The 11,918-nt window shown below is 44.1% G+C and overlaps 1 protein-coding gene and 1 non-coding gene across 4 annotated transcripts; one reads left to right on the forward strand and one right to left on the reverse strand.

The window, feature by feature from the left end:
* Positions 1-673: 673 nt before the first annotated feature.
* Positions 674-11,862, forward strand: LOC115152097 (histone-lysine N-methyltransferase EZH2). 3 transcript variants are annotated; one of them, XM_029696618.1, is made up of 20 exons: positions 674-1,052; positions 4,062-4,185; positions 4,314-4,442; positions 4,580-4,699; positions 5,986-6,106; positions 6,207-6,392; positions 6,614-6,719; positions 7,208-7,377; positions 7,476-7,573; positions 7,653-7,899; positions 7,986-8,152; positions 8,277-8,371; positions 8,521-8,561; positions 8,715-8,840; positions 8,968-9,146; positions 9,239-9,334; positions 9,458-9,539; positions 9,628-9,708; positions 9,954-10,038; positions 10,194-11,862. In XM_029696618.1, the coding sequence occupies exons 2-20, from the start codon at positions 4,069-4,071 to the stop codon at positions 10,252-10,254; spliced, it is 2,307 nt and encodes a 768-aa protein (XP_029552478.1). In that variant the 5' UTR covers positions 674-1,052; positions 4,062-4,068; the 3' UTR covers positions 10,255-11,862. The 3 variants fall into 3 exon arrangements, with proteins under 3 accessions (XP_029552478.1, XP_029552486.1, XP_029552494.1); XM_029696626.1 differs by having other exon boundaries at positions 675-1,052; positions 7,208-7,371; XM_029696634.1 differs by lacking the exons at positions 674-1,052; positions 4,062-4,185; positions 4,314-4,442; positions 4,580-4,699 and adding an exon at positions 5,602-5,605.
* Positions 2,455-2,529, reverse strand: trnaa-ugc (transfer RNA alanine (anticodon UGC)). The gene has a single exon. It is a non-coding gene; the product is annotated as a tRNA-Ala (tRNA).
* Positions 11,863-11,918: the final 56 nt, after the last annotated feature.

Raw genomic sequence — 11,918 nt, forward strand, 5'->3', positions numbered from 1 at the left:
TTGAATACTCAGCAAAGAGCTAGGGAGAATAATTGCTTACTCCTCGCGTCCTCTCTCCTTCCCAAAACCCATTAGACGAGAGCCACCATCTCCTTCAATGAGTTTTGAGAAAGAGGAGAGCTAACGCAATGAGTGAGCAATTATTCAGTGCATATAGAGAAAAGGTGATGAGAGGAAGCGACTTTAGACTGTTGAGACTATATCTGACCATAACAAGGTTTACATGCCATGACCAGAATACAAATAAAGCAGATATTTACATTATACACGGTTTTCTACAATATAAAACACATCCACCGTTTAGTACATTGCTTTGTGATTTGTATATAACGGTTTTGTTACCAATATTTACTCATATCTACTGAAATTGTACATGACACATTTGCTCATGGATTATTTAATATGGTATTACCATGACGAGGAGTCGTAATTGTAAATAGTTGCACATACATGTGGCACCAGCTAATAGAGTAAACACCTCGCATCTACATCTTTGCTAGGCATTTGTGTCGTTGATAACCAAGAGAACAAAGGAAACTTCTCCACATGTCCCCCATTCCAGGGCCCCGTTGTAGCGCGGCCTATCATTGGCCAGCTCCCTGATACAATCCGACCCATCGCAATGCACCGTAGTGAGAATCTTGAATATCGGCCGCGGTGATTGGCCCATATGTTTGGCGCTCGTTGAAGCTGCAGTGGCCCGAGTGGGCGGCGAATGTGAGTGAAAGAGACGGAGAGAGACGTTTGAATAGTTGCTGAGGCGGAAATATCGAAATGTAGAAACTGTTCAGTAAAACAGTATATTTTACAAGACGTTATTTCCATTGGGAAATACATATCAGAAAGAAGCGTAGCGAGCCGGTGTTGTTCGCTAGCTAGCTAGAGGACGCGCGAGGTGAATTGACTCCCCCTTTCTCTCGCTGCTAACGAGCTAGCCAACAAAACATAGTAACGTTAGTAATCCAATCCCGATCAACGAAAGATTCTCGCTTGGTGCGTGTCGGATAGATCCCGAGTCACTTCATTGAATGAGGACTGACCCCCCTCTGCAGGTAGGAAATGCTGTCAAAATATACAATTCTTCTTTCCTCGGAAATAAAAAATTAGCTACATATGTAACGTTAGCTAGCTATCTCTGTCTTGGTCGCTGGTTAGCTTGCTAGCTAACAGGTTAGCTAGGTATGGAAGGTTAATGTTAGAGTTGACACATTTATTCACTTGTTTGATCTGGCAGTTATCTATGTAAATTATGCCAATAAGTTAGCCAGCCAATGAATGTGGCAAGATGACAGTTGTGTAGCGTTACTTCACTTTGTAAATTAACTGGAGTGTTTGTCTGCGGAGAAGGCGCGGAAGGGTTTTCCTTTCACTTCAAATCGTACCAGGTTTACACGTTGACTCCCAATATTGAACTTTATTGAACTGTGTAGAGGTGTCATTAAACCTTTTAGCATTAGTTAGCTAGCTAAATCGAATTATTTGGCAGGATGGTTTGAAATTGACATTTTAGCTAGCTAACATCTGAATTGGGAAATGTGCATGATACTAGCTACCTCGAGAACCGCTAGCTAGTGTTCGCTACAATTCTATCAGAAAAAGTGTCACATTTGACATGACAGCAATTTATTTGGCGACGGCAATGACATCAAAGCGGAGTGATCAGAATTAGGTTCCAATGTGTGTCACTCGAGGCAGTTGAGAGCGAAAGGTGAAAGCCTTCCCGACTCTGATATACTTGTTTTTCACATTTCCAATAGGGGCGCTATTCAGCCACTTGCCACCACATACCAGTAATATGGCACTAGTCTTGAACAGAATAGAACTCGCCAGTTTGTAGTCCCAAAACCGGAAATGATTTACCTCTGGTTCGTTTAGACATTTCTATGGGGAAGGAATAGTTTTTTTTGAATAAACGCCGATAATAAGGTCTGACGTTAACACAGGCTTATGATATCTTATACGTTTTGTTCTATAATGGTAATATCAATCAGTTACCTTTATGAAGTCTTTTTATTTGCGTTATATTTTTTAAGTATTACATAAATGCTTCAAAATTCGCAAAGTGATGTTAGCTGATGAAGATTGTCTCATAGAACAAAACGTATAAGATCTCCTAACCTGTGTTTACCACAGACGCAGGCCTTATTTTGGGCGTTTATCCAAAAACCTTGTTTTAAAAAAAATAGCTGAAAGACTTTGTTCAACGAACCATGGAGGAGTTAGTACCTACAAAAAGAGACGCCATTACTATTGCTCTCTATTACCGTTTAATTATAAGATTGTTAATTGTCCCCTCCATCTTTGAGTATTGAGCCCTTCAGTCTACCATATGAACATGTTTACATTTACATTTTTTACATTTTAGTCATTTAGCAGACGCTCTTATCCAGAGCGACTTACAGTAGTGAATGCATACATTTCAATTCATTTCATACATTTTTTTTTTCTCGTACTGGCCCCCCGTGGGAATCGAACCCACAACCCTGGCGTTGCAAACACCATGCTCTACCAACTGAGCCACAGGGAGGCTATTTGTATTGAACTGTTGAACACAAAGATTTGACAAATCATTTTCAGTGATGTGTAATTCTACAGTAAGTCATCCTCCTTTCCTCTATGCGTGGTGAAGCCCTAAACATGAGCATCCAGTGTGGTGACTGGTGTGATAAGATAACAGATATTTATGGCAGCACTGGATACTGTATTTCCTCAAGGAAGGGGTTCCATTGAGTTAGACCCACCCAAGCAGGACAGAGTAAGAAAATAATACATTCTAGTTCCTCAAGCCAGAGCTATAGGCAGTGTTCTTTCTAGCAGTATGTGATCAGTAAGTTGTTTTGACCAATCACAGACAATGCAATGTATTTATTATGTTTAGTCTGCAGGGTTTTTCTGGGTGAAAGTGGGGGTGGGGCCATGGGCTTGGCCAATGGTGCAGTCACTGACCTAAAATGTTAGAGGCCCTCCTGTTGGCCACAGTGACAAAATGTAGCTGTTTTAAAGCTCATGTCCTGCAATTCTACACATTTTGCAATGAGGCTAAGAGAAAAATGTGCAGTTTAAAGCTAATTTCGTGCCATGGGGCTGAGATAACATGTTGCCGTTTTAAAGCTGATTTCCTTCAATTCTACACATTTCACCATGGCTTATGCTATCTGAGTGACTCAAACATTGTAACAAATCAATGGGTGCCCCATGCCATGACATACTCCTGAATGCAGAATTTTTGGAATTTGACTGACTAGTGTTTATTTTGGTGATTGTTAGTTCTCAAATATTATCTTAGAAAAGATAATGACTTATATATTTTTTATATGTACTTTATATCTGGTTTTAGTCATTTTACACAATTTTTTTCCCATCCCCCAAATTATAAAATATATAATTGTACTGTTTGGACATAAGAGGCTGGAAAAAACACTATGCAGAAAAAAACCAGAGTGTGTAATGTAATCTATTTTGTATACAGCAGTACTGTGTTGGTAAGACAATTTTCCCTTGGGGACATTAAAGTTCATCCTATTCTAGACAGCAGTCACGTAGCAGACGCACAACTCTAATTTGATTTCTGTTGCCAATGACTTCGAACTAGGGCCCTCTCCAGCATCCGTTTCTCCAGGCCTTATCGAGCAGAGAGACGCAGATGTTATTATGGAGGCTTCAATACTGTGTTTAGTTGGGACTGAGCATGTGTAATGGAAGCCAGCAAAGACTGATTTGTGATTTATGTTTTACCCCAAGTAAATGGACAATGAGTTTGAAACATGCAACCAGAAATTAGTTTGGGGGTGTTTCCCCTTATTTGCATGACTATGAACTGGCCTGGCATGACTGTCTCAGTGCAGCTGTAGAAAGGGAGTAGAGGTGGGAATAGAAACTGAAACAGCCGTTGACTCTGAAGAGACTGTGGGTGCGCCCTTATCAACATGTTCAATAACCAGCTATGCGGTCCAAAGCTCACTTGTGTGTTTTCATGTCAACTCTTAGCCGTTAGTCCAGAACCATAGCTCTTTGCCTTTACTCTTGTACTGTGCATGGTTCCAAAGCTGTGTGTGTTCCAGGTTGATCATGGTGCTGACAGGGAAGCGGTCTGAGAAGGGACCAGTGTGTTGGAGGAGAAGGGTGAAGTCTGAGTACATGAGGCTACGCCAACTCAAACGCTTCAGACGGGCTGATGAGGTCAAGGTACATATACACAAACAAACATTATATATCTCTCTCTCTCTCGTCATTCACACACACACACACACACACACACACACACACACACACACACACACACACAGGTTTCTGACAGTGTCTCTCCCTCCCAGAGTATGTTTAACTCTAACCGTCAGAGGATCTTGGAGCGGACAGACATCCTGAACGCTGAGTGGAAGACAAGAAGGATCCAGCCCGTTCACATCATGACATCTGTTAGCTCCTTACGAGGGACCAGAGAGGTCAGCGCGTGTTTCACACACAACACACACCTATCCAGAGATATTGAATATCTACGTTACCAGTTTACTGTTCTTCACCATTTAGGACTTTTAGGCTTGTCTGAGTCTTCTAGTGTGTGTGGTCTTGTCTCCTACAGTGTACGGTGGACAGTGGTTTCTCTGAGTTCTCCAAACAGGTGATACCTCTGAAGACGCTCAACGCTGTAGCCTCTGTCCCTGTCATGTACTCCTGGTCCCCGCTACAGCAGAACTTCATGGTAAACACACACACTGCTACAGCAGAACTTCATGGTAAACACACACACTGCTACAGCAGAACTCCATGGTAAACACACACACACTGCTACAGCAGAACTTCATGGTAAATACACACACACACACTGCTACAGCAGAACTCCATGGTAAACACACACACACACACACACACACACACACACACACACACTGCTACAGCAGAACTCCATGGTAAACACACACACTGCTACAGCAGAACTCCATGGTAAACACACACACTGCTACAGCAGAACTCCATGGTAAACGCACACACACACACACACACACACTGCTACAGCAGAACTCCATGGTAAACACACACACACACACACACACACACACACACACACTGCTACAGCAGAACTCCATGGTAAACACACACACACACACTGCTACAGCAGAACTCCATGGTAAACACACACACACACACTGCTACAGCAGAACTCCATGGTAAACACACACACACTGCTACAGCAGAACTTCATGGTACACACACACTGCTACAGCAGAACTCCATGGTAAACACACACACACTGCTACAGCAGAACTCCATGGTAAACACACACACACTGCTACAGCAGAACTCCATGGTAAACACGCACACACACTGCTATAGCTGAACTTCATGGTAAACACGCACACACACTGCTACAGCTGAACTTCATGGTAAACACGCACACACACTGCTACAGCTGAACTTCATGGTAAACACACACATACTGCTACAGCTGAACTTCATGGTAAACACGCACACACACTGCTACAGCTGAACTTCATGGTAAACACGCACACACTGCTACAGCTGAACTTCATGGTAAACACGCACACACACTGCTACAGCTGAACTTCGTGGTAAACACGCACACACACTGCTACAGCTGAACTTCATGGTAAACACACACATACTGCTACAGCTGAACTTCATGGTAAACACACACACACTGCTACAGCTGAACTTCATGGTAAACACACACACACACTGCTACAGCTGAACTTCATTGTAAACACACACACACACTGCTACAGCTGAACTTCATGGTAAACACACACACACTGCTACAGCTGAACTTCATGGTAAACACGCACACACACACACTGCTACAGCTGAACTTCATGGTAAACACGCACACTGCGCAATACTAAGCTTGTTCTGACACGTGCACTAGAACCGCAGTTATCCAACCCGATTCCGTAGTCTAGTTCCGACTTGATGATAGTGACGTCACAGACTATAATGGAGTTGTCCTGACACACCTGGTCTGCCTTGTAGGTAGAAGACGAAACGGTTCTCCACAACATCCCCTACATGGGAGACGAGATTCTAGATCAAGACGGAACCTTCATTGAAGAACTCATCAAGAACTACGATGGCAAAGTTCACGGAGACAGGGGTAAGACATGCACGTGCGTGCATGCGCACAAATATTTGATATCAAATCTTGTGTTTTTGGATGTGTGGTGTGTATTCATGTTAAATGACTGTGTTTCCAGAGTGCGGCTTCATCAACGATGAGATCTTTGTGGAGCTGGTGGGTGCCCTGACCCAGTACAGTGACAACGATGATGAGGATGATGATGAAGAAGAGCAGGAGTTTAAGCTTGAGAAGATGGAGCTCTGTGAGGGGAAGGACCACCTGGCCGAGGACCCCCGAAAGGAACCCCTGATCAACACTGACAGTAAGACAGACGGCCACTGCTATCATCCAACCGAGAATAGATATGGGCCCTATCCCAAAACCATTCCCTTAAACCTTTATCTCTCAGATCTCTCCCCTAGTTCCCTTCCCTAGGTCCTTGACCTTTCAGATCTTTATCTCTCCTTACGCTCTTCTGTGTGGGCTGACGCAGTGACTGTTGGCAGAAATTGTGTGTGTAACCCCTTTGTCCTCTGCTTGCAGGCCAAGGCAGCAGTGACAGCTCTAAGAAGTTTCCGTCTGATAAGATCTTTGAAGCCATCTCCTCAATGTTCCCTGATAAGGGCTCAACAGAGGAACTTCGAGAAAAGTAACTACCCCTCTGTGTGTGTCTGTGATGATAGCTTTTGGAGTATATTAATTGTCATGCAAATGGACACAGTTATTGTAATGATTGTGATTTTTATTTCTGAGCTTGTACTGTACATAATGCATATTTGCAAATGAGGTTTATCATACCTAATGAATACAACACAGCTTTGATGGCACCCTGTCTCTCAAACTAATGTTTGGAGGTTTTGGAAATGAACCTTCTCTCAACTGTGCCGTTCTGGTTGTTAAACCATTACCAACTTTACCCTCTTGATGTAAAAAATAAATACTGCTATTGGGTAAACTATATCTACTTGAAAATATAGTTGAATTCCCCCCATAAAATGAATCTATGAAAATTATTATGACACTTTCTTTTAGCTCAGTTATTGTCCATAATTGTTGGTTACACGATAATACGGTTATTGTGTCAGTAGTGCATATTCCCGTCCTGCCTCAGATCTAATGGTGTGTGTGAGTGATCAGGTACAAGGAGCTGACAGAGCCCCAGTTGCCCGGTGCGTTGCCTCCAGAGTGTACTCCTAACATGGACGGCCCCAACGCTCGCTCCGTTCAGAGGGAACAGAGTCTACACTCCTTCCACACACTCTTCTGCCGACGCTGCTTCAAATACGACTGCTTCCTGCACCGTGAGTGTACGGACACACACTCTCTCTCACCACATTTGGACTGTTATGCACCAACACTCTGACTTCACTATGACCACTCATCTCTCTCGTCTCTCTCTCTCCAGCCTTCCATGCGACTCCTAACACCTATAAGCGTAAGAACATGGAGAATCTGGTGGACAGTAAACCCTGTGGTGACGAGTGCTACATGTACCTGGTGCAGGCAAGTACACTCAGACGTACACTCAGACACACACTCAGACACCTTCAGTTCTGACTGTTGTTCTTTGGTGGTTGTCTAGGATGGTTTGGTGAGGGAGTATCCTGACGGCATGGCACCCGAGAGGTCCAAGACCCCTTCCAAACGCCCAGTGAGTCGTCGCCGGGGACGACCCAGCGGCAACAGCCGGCCCAGTACACCAACAGTCTCCACGGATACCAAAGACACGGACAGCGAGCGGGAGGGGAAAGACGACGATAACGACAAAGAAGAAGATGATGATGATGATGACGATGATGACAAGAAGGACGAGACCACCAGCAGTTCAGGTACATACACACGTGCGCCAGCCAAACACCATACCCAGTCCTATGCACGCATCCACAGACTAACCATTGCCTTTTGTGTAATCCAGAGGGTAACTCACGGTGCCAGACTCCAGTGAAGTTGAAGCTGACGTGTGATCCTCAGGTTGTTGATTGGAGCGGAGCCGAAGCTTCACTCTTTAGGGTTCTCATCGGAACCTACTACGACAACTACTGCGCTATAGCACGGCTCATAGGAACCAAGACCTGCAGACAGGTCTGTTTCTATCACCACAGCACCTATGCATTTCTCTAGCTTTCTCTCCCATGACTTCCTCTTTACTTGGCAGGTTTTATGGAAAGACATTTTGTATATTGTCTGGTAATGGGTGTGTCTCTAGGTATATGAGTTCAGAGTGAAGGAGTCTAGTATCATCGCTCGCGCTCCGGCTGAGGACGAAGACACGCCCCCTCGGAAGAAGAAGAGGAAACACAGGTACGCCATGCCCAAATATGGACAGACTACTTTAGGGTGCAGTAATGGGCTTACTTCAGGGTGCAGTAATGGGCTTGACTGCAGGACATAATCAGAAGCTCTGGTTGTTAGCTTCCATGGAAAAGACTACTCACAATCTCCTTTTTTAGGTTGTGGGCCACTCACTGCAGGAAGATCCAACTGAAGAAAGGTGACGATTGTCTCTAGAACTCTCCTGACATTACAGCCTCGCTCAATCTTAGAATGTGATTGAATGTGTTCTTTTGATCATTGTGATTAATTTATCAGTTTTTATCTTTGTTGTGTGACAGTGCTGACCTGTGCTTGACCCCTCCCCCTGTAGATGGTTCATCCAACCACGTGTATAACTACCAGCCATGTGACCACCCCCGCCAGCCCTGTGACTCCTCCTGTCCCTGTGTCACTGCTCAGAACTTCTGTGAGAAGTTCTGCCAGTGCAGCTCAGAGTGTGAGGAAATGTTTTAATACTTTATTTGGATCCATAATTACAGTGCAAACCAGTCCACACTCTCGAACCGTCTCTCTCTCTCTGTGTGTGTGTGTGTGTGTGTGTGTGTGTGTGTGTGTGTGTGTAGGTCAGAACCGTTTCCCAGGCTGCAGGTGTAAGGCCCAGTGTAATACTAAACAGTGTCCGTGTTACCTGGCCGTCAGAGAGTGTGACCCTGACCTGTGTCTGACCTGCGGAGCCGCTGAACACTGGGACAGCAAGAACGTCTCCTGTAAAAACTGCTCCATACAGAGGGGAGCCAAGAAGGTAACACACACACACACACACACACACACACACACACACACACACACACTTGATATCAGTAGCTCACTCTTGTGGTTCCCCCCCCCTCTCAGCACCTGCTCCTAGCTCCGTCTGACGTAGCAGGCTGGGGCATCTTCATCAAAGAGCCAGTTCAGAAGAATGAGTTCATCTCTGAGTACTGTGGGGAGGTGAGACTCGGCCCTGTGTCTTTCAGGGTGATGGTTTTGTTTGACTTGTGTGTAATGTACAAGCCTGTGGAAAATAATTGTTTTGTTCTCCGTGTTGATTGTTTTTCTCTCCACTCCTTGTAGATAATCTCCCAAGATGAGGCGGATCGCAGAGGAAAGGTCTACGACAAATACATGTGTAGCTTCCTCTTCAACCTCAACAACGGTAACACACGCATACAAAAGTATTGAAATACTGTTTTTGATAAGCTAAGTGGGAGGGAAAGCTAATTCTTTCTCTCTCTCCACCCCAGACTTTGTAGTGGATGCTACTAGGAAAGGAAACAAGATTCGTTTCGCCAACCATTCCGTCCACCCCAACTGCTATGCAAAAGGTCAGACAATGCCATAATCCCTTTCATTAGTTGATTTTGGGTGACTGTTTCCAGAGAGGATCAGACCGAGGTGTGCTACGGTACTGTTTAAACCACCAGATGTATAGTATGTCAGCTGATCCCGTCTGTTGTGTATAACCTAATATACCAGCAGATGGGACCAACAGACGTTACACTCTGATGTAGAGTTTCACTGATAAGACCTCTGTGTTGTGCTAACAGTCTTTCTCCTCCTCTCTCTGCAGTGATGATGGTGAATGGGGACCACAGGATAGGGATCTTCGCTAAGAGAACCATCCAGACTGGAGAAGAGCTCTTCTTTGACTACCGGTCAGTATATAAGGGTTGCTAACCAGCCTGTCTGCAGACATTTCAATCTGAATACCCCGTGAGGAGGGTGTCTAAAACTTGCTCCTTGTTTGGTCTCATTGACACACTTTGTGGTTGATTTGACATCTGTAGCTAACTTGTCTTATCTCTCTCAGGTACAGTCAAGCTGATGCTCTGAAGTACGTCGGCATCGAGCGGGAATCAGAGATGCCATGATCCCCTTTTCTACCTCTAGATCAAAGGCCTTACACACGCACGCACACTCTTCTCTTCAGGAAACACAAACGGCTCATTGTCGGAATCCTGGGATGCTTCAAGAATTCTTGGAAGTTTTGACCTTTTTTTTCCCCACTTTCAATAGTTTTTCTACCAACAAATCTTCCTGTTCTGAGTTATGTAGGACTCATTGCTATGGTCACTAGAATGGTCTTTCCTCCAATTACAGCTAACAAACACAAACAGGTCTTAATAAATCCACTGCGGGGATCTCTTTAGCTCTGTTACGCTTTTTATACTTGATCCAAATCCATGGACACATTGACTCAACCATAACAAGTGGTTGTTGAACATTTTACTTAGCCCCTGACCACCAGCTAGACTAAATGCAGGTTAAAAACATCTGTGACTGACTTTATCCCCCTCCCCTAGCCAGTGTCCAAACCTTAGTCTCAGACCCCACAGACGCACTCTTGAATGCCGGAACGTTGTTTTGAGACTATATAGCCTGATATGAGGTGACAGTGTACGATGCATGTTGACCAGCAGCACTACCTGTTTTTTTTTTTTTTCTCTGACTTCTGGTTTATTCCTAAAACTATATTCTGTCTTTCATTTCTTCAAGTTTTGAACATTTGATGACCTTTGACCACCTGAGGCATGCTTTGATACAATCTCTATTCTAGATGGTGCTAACTAAGACGGTGTGATGTTTTCTCACATTTTAAACCTTGATGTTTTGTAAACGGCCCCAGGTATCCACTTCTGCTGTGCCTTGAATCTCGTCGTTAGAACACTGAATAGTCACTTGATTAGAGCCCTTAAGTGTTGATTTATTGATAAAGATGTATCCTCAATCTGGTTAATGCATGATGACGAACGCTTCCATGTTTGTAGTCCCGGGAAGACCTCACTGCTACTATAATCTAGTGATGCCTGGTGCTTGTGAATACTGCAGACTTGAACCAATACAACCAGCCTTGAATAATGTTAAGTAATGTTCACGTCTTCACCTGCAGTGGGACGAACTGCTCCGATTTTATCTCCTGTTTTTACAACTGTAACTTTGTCAACTTTTACCAGCAACTGAGAGAGCTCTGTAAAGACCTACAGACAGATCTAGATGACTGACGGTTGTGTTTAGATGGAAGTCAGGAGCCTATCTCCTTTGTTTTAAGTAGTTTGTTGCTCATGTTAGTACAGGGGTGGGGAACTCTGGTTCTTGGGAGATCCAATGTCACAGCTCACACCAGGTCTAAATCGGTCTGACTGGAAAACCAGCAGATACAGCAGCTCCTGAGGACTAGTATCTCACCCATCTGTTAGGATGTATACTTCCTGAGTTGTAGAGCCAGCTGGCGTGCAGTGGGATTGAACATTACAGAATGTTCATCGAAATATAGGCCTACTACATAGAACAATGGTGCTTCTGTCATATGGAATAGGGAAACTGCTCTATACAAATTATATATTGAATGTTGTCTAACGTTTCCTCCAGTTGTCTAGCCGGGACCACTACTGTCTGATTTCCAAGGTGCTGATTTTTACTGTCTTTACAGGGAGTATTGTTCAAAGTGATCCAGAATAAAAGAAAATGAAGGTGTCAAATTGTTTTTTGAACCACTGACAACCAAAGCCTTCTCATATGCATTTTAAAACCACTT

This window comes from Salmo trutta, chromosome 2 (assembly GCF_901001165.1).
Source record: "Salmo trutta chromosome 2, fSalTru1.1, whole genome shotgun sequence".
Classification (NCBI taxonomy): domain Eukaryota; kingdom Metazoa; phylum Chordata; class Actinopteri; order Salmoniformes; family Salmonidae; genus Salmo; species Salmo trutta.